This window comes from Aphelocoma coerulescens, chromosome 2 (genome assembly GCF_041296385.1).
Source record: "Aphelocoma coerulescens isolate FSJ_1873_10779 chromosome 2, UR_Acoe_1.0, whole genome shotgun sequence".
In the NCBI taxonomy this organism is placed as follows: domain Eukaryota; kingdom Metazoa; phylum Chordata; class Aves; order Passeriformes; family Corvidae; genus Aphelocoma; species Aphelocoma coerulescens.
In genome coordinates, this window is record NC_091015.1 from 93165975 (window position 1) to 93189180 (window position 23206).

The window sequence follows — 23206 nt, forward strand, 5'->3', positions numbered from 1 at the left end:
AATTTATGAAGGATATGCTTTGTTATGGTACTTAGAGTGATTGACTGTTTCTATGGATGTGATAGATCTAATTTTACTGGTATATTATTGCTTTAAGCAGTGTGGTACTGTGCTTGCACAGAAGCTGAAAAAACACTTTCAAGTTAAAAGTTCATTGGTGATCAATGCTATTGGAAATGCTGGAAAGATATCAGAGGCTTTTTTTAAATGGTTGTCTTTTTGTCTGAGTGTTTCTGGAGTGTTTCTAAGGTCATATGTGATGATTATGTTTATTATGACCTTTTTCTTTCAGGAATATCAGCCTTGTAACACCAACGCCTGCCCAGAGTTAAAAAAGACAACTCCTTGGACCCCCTGGACCCCAGTGAACATTTCGGACAACGGTGGTCACTACGAGCAGCGATTCCGATACACCTGCAAGGCGCGCTTGCCTGACCCAAACCTGCTGGAGGTGGGACGGCAGCGCATCGAGATGCGCTACTGCTCCAGCGATGGCACCAGCGGATGCCTGACAGATGGTGAGCAAAGCGAGGCGGGCTCACCATGCCCCCTGCTAGCGACATGCCTGCAGTTCCATTTTCAGCACAGACTGGAAGTTTCTGCTTGCTGGTGCTGTGTGTAACAGAGCTGATAATGAAAAGGAGGGCATAGTGATCCCAGTAGGGAACCTAGCCTGTGTTTCTTCTGGATGTAGAGTCATGATTCAGACTAAGCAAGTGTCTTTCACCACCAGTTATGAGATTTGCCAGGTTATTTTAATACTCTTTACAATAATCCTATTGGAAGTTTCTCTTACCTCCTTATACTCCCCCAAGCTTTTACTAGGGGTGAATTTGTGGAACATTAACATATTTCTGGAACATCTTGCTAGAGTATGGAATATTCTAAGAACTTTTGCTCAGTAATTTGAAAGTAACAACCGTAAGATTCATGCAGGTGTTTAAATAAATAAGGAGCTTATGTACTGGGTAATTTCTATTATAAAAGTTTATGTTGTGCTTTTGCTAGTAATTTAAAGTTCTGTTTATTTCTGAGATCGAAAACCAAACTCCTTCAAAATCTTTTCAGCTTTAGATGACTTTAAATTGGAATTATTTTGTTTCAGAATTCTCTTATTTTCCTATCAGTAATACATAGTTTTGTATATGTATAAAGAAATCAAAACTAGGAGAAATGCTGACACTCATTCTAATTTTATTAATGTATTTCATTGATTATCCAGTTTTAATTGTATATCAGTGTATCTTTTAAATTATATTTTAGTCATACAATCTAAAAAAATACTGATGTCTGGTTATTATGTTTTAGTATTTATAGGCCTGTTTTCCATTTGCATAGTCTTTTCTATCTTCACAAGATCCAGGTTAGCTGAAAAAAAATATTGTGTTACTCAAGGCATTTGTCTCATCTCAGACCACAAAGAGAGGACAGTTTTTAAGTCCTTGGACTTCCCAATTCTCAATATTTTTCAGACAAACCACCTATTGTGAAAGTCAGTGTTAAGCTCCTGCCTGTACTAGGTTTACATGTCAAGGTTTTGGAAGCAGGGGAAGCTGCAGATTTGGTTTCTGTGATGATATGCTAGAAACTTCCATCCTGCCCGGCCCCACCCTTCATCCTGTACAAAACCTTTATTGTTTCACTTGGCATCTGTGTCTCTTTGGAGGGAGCAGGATGTTAGTAATTTTTTTAAGAAATATATAGTAGTGAACTGTGTGAAATAATAAAACAAAACCCATGGTACTCCAGATAAGATTTAGTTTTGTGCTCTGCGTCATTCCCATTTCAGATAATCTACACTGTCAAATTTTTTTTAGGTCTGGATAGCAAGGCAGATATTGACATGGAGCAGCTCTTGACACAAGTGTTTCTTCTATTCTGTTTTCATCCATACTAAATTTCAAACTAGTTTTTAGCAAAGACTTTGCTCTGCTAGGATTGGTGTATGACCTGTCTCTCTTGTCCTTAATGAGAATTCAGGGTGGTGGTGCTCTTTTTGCACTCTGCCAGCACTTCAACATTGATGACATGTTTTTAAAATTTCATGAGATTAAATGAGAAAGGGAATATTTTTCCCACCAGGCAGTGCAGATGTGGGAGAGTTAACACAAGTAGAAGTAGAGCTGCAGGAGAGTCTAGGTATAATCTGGTCTGACAGCTGAGGTGGCAGCACGTAAGAAAGGAGTATACAAAAGCCAAAGCATGACATAAGAGAGGAGGTCAATAAGGCAAGCCAGTGCAAGGGTTATAGATCACATTGCTGCAAAAAAATTAAACTTGGCATGGAGACACCTCTCTCAGCTCTGAAGTCATGATCATAAGACGTCTCCTGGAGCTGGATGCATAAGCTGACTCCTACAGAATGTAGGCAGAAGTAACAGACCCTACAATTTTTAAAACAAAGCATTTTTTCAGTGTGCAAGTGGCAGGGGATGATGGTTCAGGTGCATTCTTTGCCTGATTAGCTTGAAGATTTTTTTCTTTGCACCTGAACATAATACTCCTGAATTTCCTGGCATTGTACTTTTTTTTGTTGCATCTTGCTGAAGCTGCTCCTTTGATTCATTTGGAAATAATTCATCATTGGAGCAATGTGCATGACCCCAGTCCTGTTGCATAGTAATAGAAATGTTCATCTGGGTGAAGGATTTTTGCTGACTAATCCCAAAACTACTGAATATTTAAGTACTTTTTATTGAGTACTTGACGGGGCAGAAGCTATTATACATCTGTCTGTTCTTCTTAGTGAGTGCCCTTACAGCTTTGTCATTAATTTGCACTCATTCTTTGATTCTTTTTTGGCCAGTGAGACTTTAATTATTCTGTAATGAAAGATGAAATTCGATCAGTGCTCCAAGTGGTTGCATTAACCAATATACTGCTGGTGAAAATAGCACATTTTATTTTGAGACTGTTTGCTTAGTCATTTTCTGGTTATGGACGCCAGAACAATATGGAGTGGAACATTTGCTGAGGGAGGGGTGAGGGGGGAATAATTTTGATTTGCTGATGAGGTGAAACTTGCTGACTGCCTCCAAACTGCAGGATCCAGGAGCACTTGCCTGATCCCAGGTTTAGATGTGGGCCAACACACCACCAATCTACTGCTCCTTGGTTTCATTGGAAGAAAATACATGAATAAGAGTCATGTAGGGTAGCCATGAGAATGGGAAACCATGAATTGTGGCAGACACCATTTCTGGCTAGATAGCAAGAAAACATCCTAACTTCCTTCCACCTGACCAGAGCATTCTTTTCATTATCTCCATGTTGAATTGTAGCATGGCTTTTACGGAAAGATTAATTCTGGTACAAAATGCTTGGCATACCTCATTACCAAAGATGTGTTCTGCAGAGATCAGTTCTCTGTTCCTTGCAGATAGGAGCCATTTGTTAGAAATTTTCTCATTGCCTATAATCTCCCACTGTGCAACTATAGTCATGCTGTGTTAAACAGAATCATGTTTCACTGTCAGATGCTAGCAAAGCAAACTTTCTTTGCAGTATGACCTTAGAGATAGAACTTCTTGCCAGAAACCCTCTAGACTCCTCCTGAGTGTGGTAAGATTTCTATCTCAATCAAGTAAGCAGTAGCATTTGCAGACTGTGCTGATTTGAAGTTTGATTAAGAGGAAAGAAAAATAAATCTTTGTCCCTGTCTCTGGGTTTTCATAGTGCTCAGGTAGGAAAGAGACAGCTATTTCAAATAAACTGAAAGAGGTTGTGCACATTGTTGTATGTCTTAATGCACTGTCTGTACAATCCAGCATTTAGAGTATAGAAACACATTACCCTAGGCTTTCATGGATGCTTATGAAACATATTAAATGTCTACAGCAAACATGCTGGCTCTCTGTAAGGTTATCTCATATATAAACAGTAATAATTTCATTCAAAACATAATTTTTTAATCCAGGGATAAATATTTCGCAAGGTATGTGGTTGTCTGGTTTTTCTAGGTTGAATTTATCTTACCAAAGTCTAGACTCCATAGTAGTCTGCAGAGAGAGCTTTAGCACCCTGACGAATGAGGGATCCATTGAAGATAAGCATCTGATACAATGGGCACAATCCACCCTCTGGAGATACTGCCTTCTGTCCATGGAGTACAATGCAAACAGCAATGGTGGGCTTAGACAAGACACTTGACTTTGACATGGCCAGAGTTAGACCAGGTTAGCTTCCAAAATGCCTTCTGAAGGCCATTAAACAAAGGCAATACTTCTAATTTTAGTCATTTCAGTCTTAAAGAGTCTTTTGTTTGCTTCTTTTTTTATTTTTTTATGTCCCAGTCACCTGGAAATCTGCACCTAGATTCCTAGTTGTTGCTGCTTCCTCTATCTCAAACTTCAAAATAATAGGTTTTTTTGAAGGAAGGATGTGATTTTGTCTGAATTACTCTTCTAGTGGTTATGATCTCTTGTGAAAAGTTTGATTAAATCTTTCCTTGTGCTACCCACAGGAAATCTAGAGTGCATTCAGAATTTATTACAGAATAGAATGTGCTGATAATCAGGAATGTCCTGTAGTCAGGAGGAATATGTGTTGAGATGATATCTCTTATACTGTTGTATTGAAGCTAAGATTTGATATTCTGAGTAAGAACAAAATGAATTCTGGAAGTTAGAACTGAATCTGATGACAAATTCAAGTTTGATTGACAAAGTACAACTCAGTGGAACTTCGGGGTTAAATACTTAAGCACAGAAAAGCTAGGTACAAGAAATAAAATTCTCATGCTAACATGACATCCTCCATCTGCATACACTTTGGGTTTTTTAAATAGGGCATCTTTGCATTGCATTAGTGTTTGCCATTACATTTTACTATTTCAATTTTACTGTGTTTTGTAGGTTTATAAAGTTTTTATAAGTTTTGGATATTTAGGCCTGAATTTAGATAAGTTTTATGCTTCAATAATATGGTCAAATAACTTGCAGACTATCTCCAGAGAGTGACAACACTGAAACAATCTTTGCTTATCCTTGTTACCTCTGCACTTCAAGCAGTGTTTCAGGCTGTCATTTAGAAGTGATTCAGGATACTTGAATTTTGGCTTCAGATCATCTTTTCCTAAAGTCATGAACCTAGACTGCTTGGATAATTGAATTTTCTTTGTTAGGTCGGAACTGGAGGACATAAGTCATAAATCAGTCAAGTAATATAATTTATCAGGTGTCACAGCTACTTCTCTCTTACTTAGAGCTGTATTACTTAGCTACAGGCTAGACTATGGAATTATTATTAATCTATGTGCTTTAATAGAGCCTCACTTTTAAGGCAAATTAATTTAACTTGGCTGAGTATGTTGCAGTTTTCAAGCAGAATCAGGCCAACCAAACTCTCATTACAGACTTTTGCAAAGGCAGATTGTTTTCTCCTGTGCTAGTCAGGGCAGGTGACTTTCATGTTAACATGTCTCCAAACAGGATTAATTTCTTGTGTATTTATGAAGTTATTTCAAGTCAACCAAAAAGTTTTAAAAAGTTACTTAGAAATCATCGAATCATCTTGGTTTATATCAGAATTATGTAAATTACTTGGGCAACTATTTTCAGTTATATCTGCATTATGGAATAAGTGAATCACCAGCAAAGCACTAGTTTCTCTGTAATTTTACTCATATTGAACAAAGCAGAAGTATTTGGAATGAGAGAAAAGTTTTCTGTTTAGATGTCAGTTCATATCTTCTCTCTTCCCTGATCTTAGAAGTCTATGGTTATTTTGTCCACAAAATCACTGTGATTGCTTTTACTGAAGTTTTTGCAGTACTTGCTGCTACCCATGGGACTTTTCACCTTAGAGAAGCACAGCTGCCTTTTTAAAATTGTACTGGGATCAAGTACTTAAATCCCCTTTTCTAGCCTCTGTGTGCAGCAGTTTATTACTTGAGTACAACTTCTGAACAACTGAAAATGAGCCCTTGATAAGCTGTGAGCAGAATTCATGCTTCCCTTGTTCACCAGGCTCTAAGTCAGTCCTAGGCTTTCTGAGAACAAGTTAGTTTAAAACATTTGAATGGTGAATCTGTCATAAAGGTTGGATCAGAATTTGACTTACAGATGTTCTGTCTGTCTTGGGAAAACTATTCATTAGTTTATTGATGATGCTATGACTGATCATTCTCCTTGCAGATTTTACAACTGTTTCTTTAGATGGGCTTTAAATAAGAGGGACGTGTTTTGGCAACTAGACTTTTGCTGCTACCATGCCAAGGGCATTGGCCCTTGCATCCTGGTTTGGCTATATATTTTTATCTTGGGTGTAGTAAGCTGAGAAAAACAGCTTAATGTGGGGTTTTGTTGGCACAATCTGGTTTCTGTCCCTGGAGGTGGATGTAGAGCAATCTGAAAGTGGCCCAAACTGCAAACAGAAGTGGCAAGAAAACCACAGTTTAATGAGAAAAGTTGGAGTTTTCAGTTTTGTGCCACTTGCTCTGAAAGATTGCAATACTTTTCTATTTATGCCTTCTCCCATCAAATTTGATGTAAACTGTGATAAGGCTAGGACTTGGTTCTGTAAATACACTTTATTTCTGAAGAAGTTTTGCTTGAACAAATTCTACAATATAATCTTTTGATTAATTTTGCATTGCCACTCATCCCATCTACCACCTCAGTCAATAAACAGGACTTGTCAGCTGAAGGACTCAGGAACCCAGAACTGGGGCCAGCACTCTAGATGGGCTCTCTACCAGTGCTGAGGTGAGGGGAAGGATTCTGCCTTGACGTACTGGAAAAACTCTTCCCAATGTAACCCAAGGCCCTTCTTTTCCACAAGGGCACATTGCTGGCTCTCATTCAGCTTTTTGTCCTCCAATACCCCAAGACCTTTCTCTGCTTTCTAGGTCATTGGTCTCGAAGTGTGGTTGCATGGGGCTGTTCCTCTCTAGGTTCAAGACTTTGCGTTTTCCCTAGTTGAACTCCATGAGGTTTCTCCCTGCCTTGTCAAAGTGTGACACGACCCTTTGGTTTATCAGCCACTCCTCCCAGTCAAGGCAAATTTGTCCAGGTCATTAATGATGGTGTTAAGCAGGAGAACCTTGTGACTTTTCTGCAGCTGGCCTCTTAATGACTGATCACTGTCCTCTGGGCCTGGTTGCTCAGACAGTTTTCAACACATTGCACTGTCCACTTATCTAGCTCATACTTTTTTGCCTTGTCTAGCAGGAAGTTATGGGATACAGTGTTAAAACCCATGCTAAAGTTGAGATAAGTAATATCCACTGTTCTTCCCTCATCTGTGCACCTTGTCCCCTCCTTGTAGAAGTCTATAATGTTGTTCAAGGAATATATAGAACAGTATTTCCAGAATGCAAACTGATTTTGTCACTTTTCATGCTGTTAATGGCATAATGTTAATTTTTTACTGTGTAGTTTCTGTCTGAAGAGAAAATCCTAAAAGCCCCTTTATGAACACTGTATTAATTACTGTAAAACTATGGAAAGACTGGTCCTTATAATAAATTTTCTAATGCTTTGGAAAGAAGAAAACTCAGGGGAGCACTTGCTGCAGACCAAACTCCACACTGAAAAGATTTTTTGGAATATTTTTCTCTTTCAGACCTAAACTACCTCAGAGCTTTCGCTTAGACGATTGCACTCCCCAGTCCCCAATTTAAATCACAAGAAATCTAATACCATAATGTCAGATAAGGTCACACATTTTCCTTAGGACTTAAAAAGCTACACGTATGCTGCAAAGATACCTTCAAAATACCCTAGTATGGTTACAAAGTGGTACACCCTGCAGTGATTTATGAATGGAATGAATGGCAGTCTGGGATGATTAATACTTTTTTCATTGTTTGCATTGCTCTTAATTTAATAACTTAATTTAGAATTCTGGTATAAAATATACTATTTGCTCTTACAGCTCATTGTGTACATAAGCTGAGCATTTCCATGACCAGAGTGATACAAAATTGCAAAAAATGTGTCTTAAAAGAAGGAAAGTGGACCTGTATTCATAAATCACATTCTATTTCTCTGTACTTGCTCCCTTTTTTGCATTTGAATGTGTGTCATGTTTTTTGAAATGCTGCTTTTAATATCTGTGTAATAGAGTCTGGCTCAGCAGGAGAGAAATAGTTACCCTCTATAATTCCTGGAAGGTTTTATCCAATTTTAATCATTTTTATATTGCAGTTCTGCTGTTTTCTTACTAATTTCAGCAGTTTCTTATTACCAGTATTTCTGTGTCAATGCATCATCATTCCACTATTGCAAGTTATCAAGAGTTGAATAAAACTGGGCAAACCCTCATCTACTTTGGGATGATTGTTGAATGTATTTCTTGAGGAAGGAGTTAAGCAGTGTTACTAATGCCATAACCATGGGTAAAAATAGAGTTGACACTGCGAATAAGAGGCTCCTCCATAATGGTTATGCAGAATACTGATCTTGTTCATTCCAGGACAACTGTTGGGCAGACTCTTCATGGTATTATTTCTGTCTGTTTTCATGGCATTGTTCTTCTGTTTCTTTATCTCCATTCCATACACCTACAGTGCCTATGGCTGTGGGCAGGGCACAAAACAATTTCTCAAGAAAATACAGACGTGCTGTAGTTAGAGCTGCAAACAATGCCCTGCACTTCTCCACTGTTAGTGGTACAGTTCATCTGTACTTATGCTGGCAATACTGAAGCTCTATCACAGAGAGCCAGCCACATCCTCTGCTGGCTGAAGTGCCATTCACAGGACCTTCTTTCATCACAGCTACTTAAATAAGGACCTCTAATAAAAACAGCAATTGTTGTTCCATTCATCATAGAGTTTCCACTGGGAAAGGTGAACTGCTTTGGCAGCAGTAGGAAATCCCTGTAGTGTTGGTGGAGGTACTTAGTGATGCTTAGAGGTAAGGCTACAGCTCAAGAGTGATTCCAGTGTTGTGCTTAGTACAGTGGAGGGAGTCTTTTCCCATGCAGGACCAAGCCCAAGAGCAACAGAGATACTCATGAACTGCAGGTTATTACAACTTCACCCAGGGCTGTATCCAGGTCTATTGTCTGTGTGTTGTGAACAAGATCTGTGTGTCCCTTCTCACTGATAAACAGCAGACATCATCCATTGCTGTTTAATCTAATTCCTTTTCTCTGTCCTAAACTTACTTAGAAAATACATTTTCCACTTGCCAGATGTTTATTTTGAAAAGGAATAATCTGTGGTGTGTGTGTGTGCGCGTGTTTCCAAAAGGCTGATTGCCGTAGCTTATATGTGGTTTAGAGCACTTCAACTCTGTGGAAAATAAACTGTTTTTTAAAGTGGCAAAACGTTGCTCTTTACAAAAGGGCAGTTTTGCTAGACTTTGTGGAATTATTAGTGGACTGTCTAATGGCTAGGATAGGTACATTGCACTGGATACCCTGAGCCTCTGTGCAGAGCCAGCAGCAGTAGAGGCAGGCTGGGTAGGTCAAGTGGGCAGGGCCCTGCAGGAGGAACAGGGCAGCTGGCTCGATGAGTGGTCATGGGAAGCTCAATCCTGTCTTCTTTGTCACCTTCTTCCTGTAAAACAGAGGCAACAATATCTGTGTAATATATTTGGAGATTCTCTGGTGGTAATTCCTGTGCAAGAGAGAGGTAATTTTTACCATTATTAGATGGAGTAAATAGTCTAGTTCAGTCAATGCAACCATAAAGTTTTAACTAAAGTGTTGGATCCAACTCTTTGCTGTAGTTCTGTGCAAATGATTATGAAGTTTCTATTATAGAAGAGATTCTTGAGATGAAACTAGAGTTTGGATTGTGAGGCTAAAGGACAGGATCCTTCCATTCATATTACTTATTATTAGAAGCCTAGGAGTAAATTTGAAGAGGAAAAGCTTGTTTTGGGGTGAGATACTGTTTTCATTCAATATGACCTTTTTGATCCTTATTTTATTAGGATTGTCAGGGGATTTCTTGCGTTCTGGACGATACTCTGCTCATACCATCAATGGTGCCTGGTCACCCTGGTCTCCGTGGTCTCAGTGCAGTCGTGACTGCAGCAGAGGTATCCGGAATCGAAAACGGGTCTGCAGCAATCCTGAGCCCAAGTATGGGGGACTTCCTTGCCTTGGCCCATCTCTAGAGTACCAGGAATGCAACATTTTGCCCTGCCCAGGTAAGTTTCAAATGAAATGAAAGAAGTGGAAATAAAATAGCTCATCCTCAAGATTATATCTTGCAATATTTGGTATGGGGTTGTTTTTCTGTTTTAGTTGGTGAGTTTTGGGTTTGTTTTGGTTCTGAAATCAATTACAGCTCAAATTTACCTTTATAATATAAGTGGATTTGGTAATATTCCCATGTGATGTCAATAAATTTATCATCGACCCTATTAATAGCTGTGTCCTTTTTCACTTGTGAGACTGACTGTAAAAATATAATTTTAGTATATAAACTTACAGGAAAAAAAAGACATAAGAATTCTGGCAAGACATGAGAAATCTGGCCTAGTCTTTATTTGAACTCAAAATATCATTTTCATCACAGCAGTTGCTGGCATTAAGTCTGTGTTAGCTTTCAAGTGTAGAGTTGCCAGCAAATAATGTTCACTACTGATCACCAAATGGAATGGTAATTCAAGTAGTCCATTAAGATTGTTCTTGGAATCTTGAGTTTCTCCTTAATTTAAAGTTGGTTTATGATTCTATGAAAGAGATTACAAGTAGAATATATATTTTCAAGAAACTACTTTGGATTAAAAATCATTGTTGTGTATCCAGCATAGCGGGAAAAAAAATCTCGGTTTCAGTCACATCTCACCCTTCATAAAACAGACTTTCAAACTGAAGGGCATGAGCTTTGCAGAGGCTTTGTGGGAAAAGAAAGGGGAAGGATATAGAAGACTGAAGAAAAGAAGGTCCTATTGGTTTAGGAAGAGAGAATTCAAGGTAAGAAGCAATAGAGAGGAAGAAGGAAGGGAGACTGAAAGACTCAGTTCTTTCCAGCAGCAGCAAGTAAATTTAGAAATAAGCTGTCATACATCTTTAATTGTGTTAATTATGTATAGCAGTGCTGCATATTTTCTTGTTGAAGACTTGAAGCTTTTGTCATTTTTTCAAGTGTGGACCTGAAGAATTACTAAGGCAATATACATACTGTGTATGTGTATCACTATTGTCAAGCATACATGTGTGTTAACATACACATATATGGTTTCAAATTAAAAGTGTATTCCCTATATCATGGATACGTTGGTTTTTATAATATGAGTATTTTGTCCAATCTTTTTGCAGTGTTTTCCCTAAGCTTTTTAAGCCCTCTAACAGTCACTGTCCATTCTTTGCATTGGAATTTAAGCAGAAGATCTGTGCAGAAGAGAACACTTCCCTCTTGGGAGGACACAGCTTCTTGAAAAGCATGATTCCATCTTGAATTGAACCTAAGCAATATGTTTTGGCACACAGCCTGCAAACCCAGCAGCTCTGTGAGCATTCTGGCTGTTCACTGAAAGCAAATTTCTCTGCAGTTTTATTGCTAACAGGAGCAATAGGATTGTTTGACAACTTGAATGCCCTGAGGCACTCAAGCCCCCAGCTCTCCTGCTGGTAGGGCAGATCCATGGGGAATTTCTATTGAGGATCCCTGTTTCAGTCTGGGGAAACGCCCATTAAGCCACTGAAGTTCTGAAAGAGGCACTTGGGCACAAGCAGCCAGTGCTTTCTGGTGAAATTTTCTTGCTGTATCCAAGGAGGAAAGTAGCCTCAGTTATTCACTTCTCCATCTGGGAGTGTGAACATCTGAGGAGATGAAGGGAAGAGACGATGCTTCTTTCTGAGCACAGAGGCATGGCCAGGGAAGGGTGTCCATATTTTCTACATTAAGCACTATTGGAGAGAGGTGGAAGGGAACTAGCAAAGAACCAACATTTTTCAGAGAATTATAAAATCGTGGTCCAAATCTTCTCCTTGTGTGCACAGCCCTAGTGCATGATCGGATTCATTAGTTCCTGGACCGCCATCACCTTGCTTTTTCCATGATAATAAAATTATAAATGATTCTGTTTCATGTAACTGCCCTGTTCAAGTAGTTTGGCAATAATTAATTAAGTCAAAGATCTAGAAGACCATTGTACTAATATGTGCAAGCCTCCCTGGGGATGGGTGCAGTAGGTGAAGCAAGCAAGAACATAGCAACTCCTCACTGACTCCTGCTTCCCTTGCAAAGGGAATGTCTCCATAGGACACTGCCTTCAGCTTCCCTTGAAGCATCTGTGGTGTGGTATAAGGTAACAGCTCTGCTCACAAGCTCTGAGATACCTGATTGTACCACCATACTGTAGTAACTGAAATACATTCATCAAATGGGCACAGAGTATCTATAAAACAGGGCTGGATTTGTTGTTCATCCCTTGCTGTTCATTTTCAAGTTAAATGCTATCTTGAATTTGCTGGATTTTTTTTGAAGTTAAAATAAGCCAAAGGTTTTCAGAAGCGGTATTTTTATTAAGCTCTGTAGCTATTCACTGTTACATTTTTTGAAAGAAATTGTTTTAACCAGTAAAACATGCTTATAAGTTTGTTGTAGAGGCCCTAGTTTTTTATGACATAGACAATACCCCAGACTAAAAACCATGAAGTTGTAAGGCAGAAGTTGAAACTGTGCTTTGAATTTGAAAATATTTTAAAAGGTCAGTTGATATAAAGTGTGGTGGGCCTTTCTGAAGCCCAAACAGTGACATAATCTGTCTAATAATTTTATTTAGGGACAAGTTTCATTTTTCTTTTTAGTGCAAAGCAAATTTGAATAGAGTGTAGAGCATGAATAAAGTATTTAGATGTATCATAGCCTGCAACAAGGAATCACAAAGTTCCTCAGCTACAGAACTACTGTTTTGCCAGTAATTAAGAAAAAACACAGGAGACTAAATCAGATCTCAGAAAAATCTGAAGGGAAAACTTTGCAAGCACTATATGTAATTGATTTTTTTTTTTTTTTGAGACAGGGGAGAGTAAAATATTGCTGCAGAATAAGGCTTATCCATAAATTAGACCTGATTATAAACTTGTAGGAGGGAAATAAATTCTTATTGGAGAAGAACACCAGTAAATTTAAATTCTCTCAGTTTTTAATGAAAGAGACAGAAAGGCTAAGGAGTGTGGGGGGGATTTTGTTCTGACCTTGACCTGAAAGTATTTTCCATAGTACTAGAATTAAAACTGCAACAAAGAATTTGATGGTCTCTGAGATTTTCCTGAGCTTTCCCAGGGTAAGGAAAGCTTTACCTGCTCCCTTCTGGCACAGAACCCTTTAATTACAGTCCAGCCCAGTCATTACACTTCCAGAAATATTCTGGTTAGCAGGAAGAAGTGCAATGGCAGCCATAAAGAACCCTTCCTGCTACTGCAACCTCAGGTTCTGCTTTGCTTCCTCTTCTGCTTATTGCAGGCAGGATCAACCCCTCATGATGTAAACTGCTGAGAAAGGGGAGTGATAGAGCAATATACTGAGCAGTATTTAAGTCATGCTGAAAGTCAGCAGGACTTTATGCTTCTCAATGAATTAATCTGGGCTCAGTGTCATCCTGGAAGATACTAAGGATGCTCTGAAGGACTAGCACAAGGAGAAAGTGTACAAGGCTGTCTTGTCTGGTTAAGTGTCTTGCAACACTTGCAGCTTCTTAAATATACTTATTAATATATTAATAAATAGAAATTGATAGTTAAATGCAGGATCCCAGAACTTTAAATAATTACTGAAGTTATCTGGACCCTGCCTTCAGTGAGTTCTATTAAGCCTTTTTTAAGCCTCCAGGAGAGAGAGAAACTGAATTGTTTTTCTGCAGTAGTAAATGGTCCACCAATGTGCAGATTGGTAGCAGTCACTGAGCCTTTTGTTCATAGTATTTGAAGGCTGAATATATAATAGTAAACTGAACAGTACCAGAAAATTGCCAGAAATTGTATCCAGGTCCTGGAAGATGATTTATCTGTATTGTTCAAGTTTTAGAATGATCCCTCATAAAATTTTGCCTTCAACTAACTATCACTCTCCCAAATAAGCTGCAGGAAGAGTTTGTGAGGCAGTGTAGGGCAAAGGCATGTTCTCAGTACTCAGTTTCCATCTGGCTAAGCTACTTTGAGGGGCAGGAGAATTTGAACTATTGTCTTGCACTAGCAAATTATGCCTTGAACCTGTGCCTCAGCTCTTTTTTTATGTCTCAGAGATGTGAACAGCATTGAGCTGGCAAGAATTGAACTGAACAGCCTCAGTAACTATGGAAAGGATCTCTGAATGCTCACTGACATTTCTGTTTTCTTTGAGTTACTAATATGCAGTCAATAATAAAAGAAAGTAATCTAATATCAGTCATATCAGGGTTTTGTTATCCTTGGTTGCTTGCAAGATATTTACATTATGAAGAGAAATAGATGATGAAGAGAAGTGTTGTTTAATTCTGAAAATCTACAAAAATTACAGGAATCTATTAACTAAAAGATCTGTTGGCCTGACAGTAATAACAACCAAACATAAAGAGCACTGTCCTAATTCACAGTATTGCACCTCTTTTCATTCATTTCTGCAGAAAAAGGCAACTTTTCTTCATTTTGTTTTGTTTTGTTTCTTGTTGCTTTCTCTTATATTCCATTGCATAGGGACATCGGGACACTTGGCCAGTGTGCCTTAATTAGACAATTAAAGCAGAGCTGTGTGAGCACCACTGAGTAGCAGGAGCTACAGGAGTTCCTGTTGCCTCTTCCCCTCAGAGTGTAGTGGAGGATCACAGGGAAAGGACAGTTGCCATCTCTTAGATATGAAGTTCTGACACTTCATGGCAATATTTTGGGATTTTACCAGTAATGGATTTTTATTATAGTACTTTTAGTTTAGTTTCGTTGTGATATTTTAGCTGAGAAGATCTGAATCAATTCATATATCACTAAACTTGCTAATAACAATAATGAGTTTCAGATATACAAAAATCCCTGAAAGACTATTTAAGTTATTTATGCATGCCCTAAAGCCAGTTGCTCTTTATTGGTTTTATTTTTTTTTTCTTCATTATTGTTTTTATTTCCTCCTATTATTTTTTTCTTTGAAGTCATACTTGGCCACAAGGAAGCAGGAATGTATTTAAAAGAATAAAATTTATCCTGCAATAGCTTCCTAGATCAGGAGGAAAAAAAATTACGCCAGTAAATGGAGGCTGAAGCCCATCTCATAACATGAACTGATCTCTCAAGGCTGGTTCTATAGCCAGCAGGAAGAGGGATGAACTGCAATTGGAAGCAACTGTTGCTTTTCTAACTTAAAACTCTCAGTTACAGACTTAAACCCGAGTGGACCTTTAGATTTTGTTATTGTTCTCTTCAAGAACCATTTGTTTGCCTTGTGTTTCGGCATTGCACTATGTTGACTGTTTCATCCAGCATTGCTTCTATGAATAAAAGGTATCACAGAAATAATACTTTGCCTTTGTAAACTGTGATGTGAAAATTGCTCTTTCCCCACACTGAAACATGCAGCAGTATCCCACAGGATTGGGAAAAAGCAGCAGACTAAGTGATGTGAAATGGGATGATCCCCCAGGTGTCTGGAAGGGAGCAGTAGGCTCCCCAACATGTAGGCAGTTTATAAAGGACCCTGCAATTCCATCTGCCTTCTCATGAAAGCAGGTGAGGTCAGTGTGTCTGCCCACACTTCCCTGTAAAACCTGAAGTGCATAGCAGGGTATCCAGTTTACCTAATTTTCTCTTGGAAATTCTCCAGCAGTGTGGATGTTTAGTTGTGTCCTCAGGAGATCCCATTTCTGTACACTGTTTCTTCCTGGTATGTCCTCTTCTCTATGGCGTGTGTTCTTTTCTTTACAGTGAAGAAATATTTATTAACCTCAACAACAGCCAGTAGGCAAAAAGTTGTTTGGTTTACTATAAAGGAAACAGCATTGTTTGATAGCACACTGCTAGCTGAAGAGACCCTTCTCCCTAAAGGGACCAACCTCAGCAATTGTCAGAAAATGTAGAGACTCTTTAAGTCTTTCATTGTGGAGCTACTTTAATGACGTTTTTTTGTCCAACAGCTCTACAAAATTGTTATGTAAAGAAACTGTGGTGACTGGAACTTTCCTTGCTGCTGTGTATTTTTCTTCCTATAAGAGGCAGAAATAACATTAAGGGCTCCATGACAAAAAGAAAAAAACCTAGATGGTGCTGGGTTGCTAAGCAACTTAAAGAAAGATGAAAGAAACCACAGAGCTCTACTTAGGTCTTGTAAAAACTCAAGCAGTAAATACCCACTCCTTTGATCTTATTTAACCATGATGATGCCTTATTATCCTCTATTGCTGAAAAGAAAAAGTTCTGGGGACAAGTAAAAGAGGTAGTTACAATAGTCCTTGAAATGTTAGAGATTTAGGAAGGCAGCCTGTCAGTAAATAGTTGCTAAAAAAAAGTTATAATTGCTCTGTCTAGCTCAACTACGATCAAAGGTAACATTGTCTATTACATTTGTCCTTCCTCACCTTCCCCAGACCCACTTCTCCCTTTACATCTGAAGTCACATAGTACAGCCATGATCACTGCAGTTGTGGAACATGGTGACATTCCCGGGTGTCACATCGCTCTCTCGGCCACCTGTTGATGGATGGCAGTTTCAAATGCACGTGCATTTGTAATTCTCACTCTGGTCCATTGAAAAATAAGTAGAAAAGTGTTGGGGGTCACTGTCTCCATTACAGTGAACAATGCACCTGTAATATTTGCAGACAATTCATGTTTTGTGTGGTCAATCTCAGGCAGAATCAGTTCGTTTTTGTGGAGTCTATATGCTGCAGCAGACGTGCCTCTGATTATTCATTTGAGCTAGTCAAAGATCACTTTAAAGAAAAAAATAAAAAAAAGAAAAAAAGGGAGCATCTAGAAAGGTAAGGTCTTAATATCATATGAAATGAATAGCTTGGGTAACAGCTTCTGCTTTTATTTGATGTAATTTCAAAAGAAGGAAAAAAGAGGCAAGTTCTGAATAAAAGATACCATGTCTTGAAATTGTTATAAAATTGCACAGTATATTTCACCTGCACTGAAGACAAATAACCTAGGGCTTTCTTAGATATGAGTGTGCATAATACTGCATTAATAGAGTTATCTCAGGCAAAAAGACATATTTGTTTTCCAGTGAAAAGTATGAATAAGAAAAATATGAGTATGAGAGCAAGTCAGATACTCTATCGAGATGTAGTATTTGTTTATGATAGGTGGTATAAAACTCTCTTATACATCTCTATAGCTGGATGATTTGGTGTATGATGTAACAATCATTGAATTCCTTAATAATGGAAGTAATTTATTTAAATTGCATACTAGATCACAGAAATCCTGTCTGTTGAATTAGGCTTCAGAGTCCAGACAAATTACTTGCAAGAGTTTTCACAACTACAGTCCTTAGCAAGGAAGTGCCAAGTCCATGCTCTCTTGATGTTTAGGATGGTGTTGCAAACAAACAGTACAGGGAATAAAATGCAGTATATTCAACAACTTCAGTTACAGGATTAGTAGGTAATCTTATGTATGGAATAGTGAATTATCTGTTTGATTAACAGTTGAGAACCTGAGGATATACTGTATCTGAAATTACATTAAAAAATGCATGCATAGCTTTTAATATCAAAATTCTCCTATCTCATTTTCTCACTGTTGAAGACTTTGCATAGAAATCATTCTGCTCAGCTCACCAAGTGCATTTGTGATATGCAATCCTGCAAAGCCAAAATGAGTATTTTTTAAATGTTCTACATCTTTGTCTAAGAGAGAATTTAAATGCAAGTACCACATAGATGTTTTCATTGTAAGTTAATTTTCTTAAGATTTGTAAACTCTTTTTTTTTTTTTTTATGGTAAGAGATAATGATGGAATAGCGTTTCAGTAAACCAGTAGAAACTACCCCTTGAAAGGCTATTTCATTAATTGAACAGAAAAGATCAAAAAGAATAGAAAATAATTTACTTCCTTAAGAATTCAAGTGATAACACTTTAAATAGAGGTTTGAAAAGAAATTCATTTTTTTGTAGGATATGAAAATTTTGAAAGTTTAGAATTTTGTCCCTTCTTTAAAAAAAAAAAAAATAAAGATAAATGAAGAAAATACTGAGATTCTTTGCAGAAGGAATACTTCCCTGGGAGAAGTACATCTGACTTTGTCATGTGGCTACAAAAACGAAGCCTTTGGCAGATGTGGCTGTAAATATCAGAAGTACATCCTGGAGCAGTAGCTTTAAGAACAGAGGCTCAAAGGAGCCAGGCTGGTGCAGGCAATGAGGTGAACTTTCATTTAAATCTTTTCTAGTGTCCATGTGTCATAAACCATCTGACAAATGGGTCTCCCATGAAATCCAGCCTACATTTCAGAAGAATGTTGTGAAAACTCTGACTGGAGAACAGTTTGACATACTTGAATTAGTAAATACAAAAGGGGGTGTGGAGGGGAAGGTAAATAATAATATTTAGGGGATAAGGTAAGTAATAATATTTATTTTCAAAAATTTTCTTAGAAACTTGAAGTGGCAACTCCTTTTTGTCAATGTGTGTTGCTTTTTTAAACTTCTGCCATTGTTCTGCTGCTGACGTCTATGTGGAGGGCTGTATTAAGACTGTAACATTATATTGTCACATCAAATCCTACAACTGTTTTAGATCATTTGAAAAGGGTTGTAGGGTTAAGGCAATCCACCTGGGTTGTGAAACAAATTCTGGATTCCTCCATCCTTTTGTTGCTATTCTTGGGCCAAGTTTTATTTACATCAATAAAAAAACTACTCTGAGCTTACAATAGTTCTGCTAAACTTCTAAGCTTACAATATTTCTGCTAAGCTTTGGTATTTTGTTTCCTCAAATTTGAGAAAAGGAAAGGAAAAGAAAAAGATTTTCATCCTAAAGATATTATGATTCCCTAAAAATGTCTTATATGGATGAGTAATTTTGTTAGGCTTTCCAGCATACCAGGGGCTTTTAAAATTAAATTGCATCGTGATAAAATTAGATTTGTGGCAACTATGTTCAGTGGCAGCCAAAAATATCCAATAATTACAGTAGACCATGAAGTAGATCCACAAAATATGAGAAAAATGAGTTGGATTGTGTCATGTCTCACATAAGCTTGGGAAAATGCAGTATTCTTTGTCTTTTCAGTGGATGGAGGCTGGTCTTGTTGGTCATCGTGGTCAAAGTGCTCAGCAACTTGTGGAGGAGGGCATTACATGAGAACCCGCTCCTGCACAAACCCAGCCCCGGCGTATGGAGGAGACATCTGCCTTGGCCTGCACACTGAAGAGGCCCTCTGCAACACACAGCCATGTCCAGGTACAGCCAATCAGCCCATCCATCTTTGTTCTTTATGTGCCACTGAATAAGGCATTCCCACTTAGGCAATATGATGTCCTTGATCTATTATTTAGAAGCAAATAATTTCTCTCCCTTATTAAGTGCACAGTCAGCTCTTACATGCTACAATGCTGTGGTAAATCAAGTACTAGCAGAATATGTTCTATAGGACACAAACTCCTTCGTCCCTCTTTAAAAATTAAAATCCTAAGTTACCATGTCTGGATCTGGATTAAGTAAAGCTGTGTAATATTTGAAGTGGACCATGCAAACAGTTTATGAGACTTTTAATAAAAATGTCACAAAGCACTTTTGTTATAACACCAAACGTTCACAACAAGAAAATTGCTGAGGTTAATATGCAATGCATGTTCTCTCTAGGTCCTTCAAGTAGATAATATTTGCCCTGTTTTGATATAAAACACAAAGAAAACCCTTGTAGGCTTTGTAAAATTCCTTCTTCAACTTTGGATGTTAAGGAACAAAGATTCGATCTTTTTAAATGACTGTGGTGTGCTTAGTAGATTAAATGTCTCAGCACTCCTGCTAGTTGCATGACATTATGGGTCATGTCTATTTCTGTCACTTTGACTCTGTCTTTTGACTCATATTAAAGGAAAATAATTTTTTTTAAACAACTTTGAGTGAGAAATTAAAACCACATAAACTTTCATTTATTGCTTATTAGTGGATTACAGGCAACAGCAAAAGGAAGGAAGAAGCTCTGATGCCACGCTGTATTACTTGCTTCACTTAGAGCTCCTAGACTTCAGAGCAAATGTTTTCTGCTCATATGATGAGGCTGTGCATGCAAGGGCAAAAGCCCCATGAGATGAAATGGATCATATTACCTGTTATGATTTTTTCCTTTTCTAGGCACTACATATCTTCCAGCAGAATAAATGTACCTACTTGGTCAAAATTAAAGCAGATGCAACACTCTGTCTTGGGTTTAAAGAAAAAAAAGCCAAGCATCAAAATCCGTTGATGATTTGATTTTTTGAGACAAATAGTGTACATTTGTGTGTAGAAGTTGCATAGCTGCATTGAAATCCTTAAGGCATCTTTAAAAGGTCAGAGCTGGGGTGTTCATTGTGCTAGTATTGTAGCTATTTCTCTTGCTGTGCATTTATTTTCTACCACCATTTTCCTATAAATGACAGTTTGCAAACATTCATAAATAATGTCTTCATCTTATTTTGACCTGCCTGTGACCCAAATTTTGGAGCAGATACAGGATGGAGTAGGAGGTTGGTTTCATTCATCTTGGTTCAAGAAAGTGGAAACCCTTATAAAACAATAACATTTCAGAAGCCTAAAGTGTATTTCTCACATTCTGTAATATTTTATTAATATTTCAATCTCACTGAAAATTTGCCATAGGTTTTTGAAACAGCACATCATCCACTAGCTGTGAGACTGGCCCTCGCCTCATGTTTACAGTATAGATTTCAAAACCACTCTTTACTGCTCTTATTTCACAGGGGTAGGGGTCAAAAATAACCACAGTGCCACAGAGATCAAGTTTGGACAGACGCCTGAATGCCTGCAGAGCCATTTTCTCGTTATAAGGACCAGGTGAAGAGTGGTTCTTCCTTGTGCAGATCTGAAAGTACCATTGCTGGCACTCACTGCTTGAGTGACATGCTCAATATAAGAAGAGAATAGTAATGTTACTTGGAATCTAAGAACAACCAACCAACACAGAAATACATATGCAAAAATGGAAATGATTTATAACATTTCTTAAGTTGTGAAAAGAATGAAGATTTTTTGGCATTTGAAATACTGCTTTTTTTTTTCCCCCCAAACAAAACTAGCAGAAAATTGATACTAAGGATTTGTTGAGGATATAGATATTTAATGGCAAATCCAACTGAAAATATTCAAGTATGCACTTAAAATAAAGTAACAGGCTTGTGTCTGCAAAACACATCAGTTGTTCCTCATCTTTCATTTTAAAAGCTCTGTCATTGAGTTTGTAGTTTTCCTTTTAATTTAGCCAAATGCAATCACAGCTATATGGAAGGAAGCATTGCAGTATTGATCAGCAGTGGCTGATCATCAGTAAGCGTAACCAGTTGCAGTGGTGTCTGTAATATGTTGCATAAAACAGTATTTTATACCTAAAGTATTTACTGCTTCTGTAAGAGGTGAAAATGCATTCTATCCTTGGATTGGTAACTCACACGAACAAATAATGGACAAAGCAGCTGAGCATTTAGAAATGGTGGTGTAATACTGCATGAAAGAAATTTATGTTACATTGATTAAGCTGATCTTTCTGCAGTGCTGCCTTCACCAAGGGGTCTCTTAGGAACTGCTTTATCTTTACCCGTCTTCAAAGATGAGCCAAGACTCTGTACGAAGAAGACATGACATGTCATGAGTTAGAGGTGAAAAACAGTTCCAGGTTAAACACCACTGCAGTCCACCCTCTCTTTTACATTCTCATGACTTTGGCACAGAACTGAGGAGCAAGTTGAGAGGAGCCTGCCTGAGGTGCAAGAGAGCCTCAGATACTTTGAAGATACAGAAATCAAAGGAATTGGGCAAGATAGCCGAGTCAGTAGAAGAGCATGCAAAAGCTATGGGTTCAGCTTCCCAGTGACGGCAGAGATAGTGGCTCCACAAAGGGCAGGTCTGACAATTTGAAATCATGCATCTGTTATCCTGGCTGCCTTACTTCTTCGCAGCTCTCTGAGCTCCCAACAACCTCCTCAAACAGGTTTGGTGTGAGGATCCACCACTGCAGGGGTGACCCTTTGTTTCATGCTTGCACTGATGTCCCTCCTTTCCTCCTCTGTGATTCTGTGTGCCAGATGAAGCTGATCAGCTCGGCACCAGACCCACGGACTACTGTTCTGTAGTGTCTGGGTGCACCACAGGACTCACGTATTTCCATGTGGCTCCCCTAAGGAACATGATGAAACAGTAACCTTGCCAAGTCACCTGACTGGGACTTAGCATGACCCCGTGTGTACTCTGACATTCCTATTTTATCATGGGATGTAGCTTCTTCAACAAAGAATCTGGCAGGTCAAAAGCATTGGATGAGATGGGGCTGCAGAGTGCACCAGCCAACAAGATGCATTTAGGATGCCCACAAGTATTTTGGCACCTGCTGTGTATATCCCAATTATACTGGATAGGACTGGACAAGAGTCTTGGCTCTGGCTTAAGCATGCTCTCTGCCACCAGTGAGAACTAGGCCAAGATTTGTAATGAGCAACATTCCTTTAAACCTGAATGAGCAGGGCTTTATTGTTACTAAATATTTAGAGTAAAGATCCATATACTTATTTTGCTTAGACCCTGCAGCTGACACTGGAGGTGATAACAGCAACTCCTGGATGTGCCACACTAAGTAAGCAGGAAGAAGCCTGTCTGTTTGCTAGACTCCCACCTCAGCTCTCCTACCCCCTGAATTAGGATTGAACTACATTTTGGCATCCGCCTGTGTGCTTCTAGTACTCACTCTGCATATGAGGCCCTCCCAGGACCTCTCCTAGGAAACAGAAAAGCCAAAGGACAGAGCTGAGTATTTCTGCCACTCACAATAACAAGATCCCACAAGCTGATTGTATCGAGGTATTTGTCCTGTTGCTCAAAGAAGACCTCATCCGGACAGTTGCTAATTGTTCATAAAGATTGATATCCTGGTTCTTACCTGACCTGCTAAGTAAATCTGTGTATTTGACAACATCTATTGCTTGGCATTTTTCAAGACTGCAATCTCAAATATTCCTGCTGGAGTCTGTTAAATTTTAGATGGCTGAGAGTTTTAACTTCTTTCCTGTGTGAACAAGGGCAAAGTAATGAGTAAATGTGAACCTTGTATGCTGGAATTATACAATGTATTGGAAGGGGCCCCAAAGAGTGTAAAACTTCCTTAACTTTCCACCT

The 23206-nt window shown here is 38.4% G+C and overlaps 1 protein-coding gene across 15 annotated transcripts in view; it reads left to right on the forward strand.

Annotated features, from left to right (window-relative positions):
• Positions 1 to 23206, forward strand: part of SEMA5A (semaphorin 5A) — a 318019-nt gene that overhangs the window by 282807 nt on the left and 12006 nt on the right. For 14 of the 15 annotated variants that reach the window (XM_069004052.1, XM_069004056.1, XM_069004053.1 and 11 more), the window contains 3 exons: positions 293 to 518; positions 9885 to 10103; positions 19109 to 19279. In XM_069004052.1, the coding sequence (XP_068860153.1) occupies positions 293 to 518; positions 9885 to 10103; positions 19109 to 19279 (616 nt within the window). Of the gene's footprint in view, positions 1 to 292; positions 519 to 9884; positions 10104 to 19108; positions 19280 to 20784; positions 21180 to 23206 lie in introns of those variants that run through there. The other variant, XM_069004063.1, reaches the window with a different exon arrangement.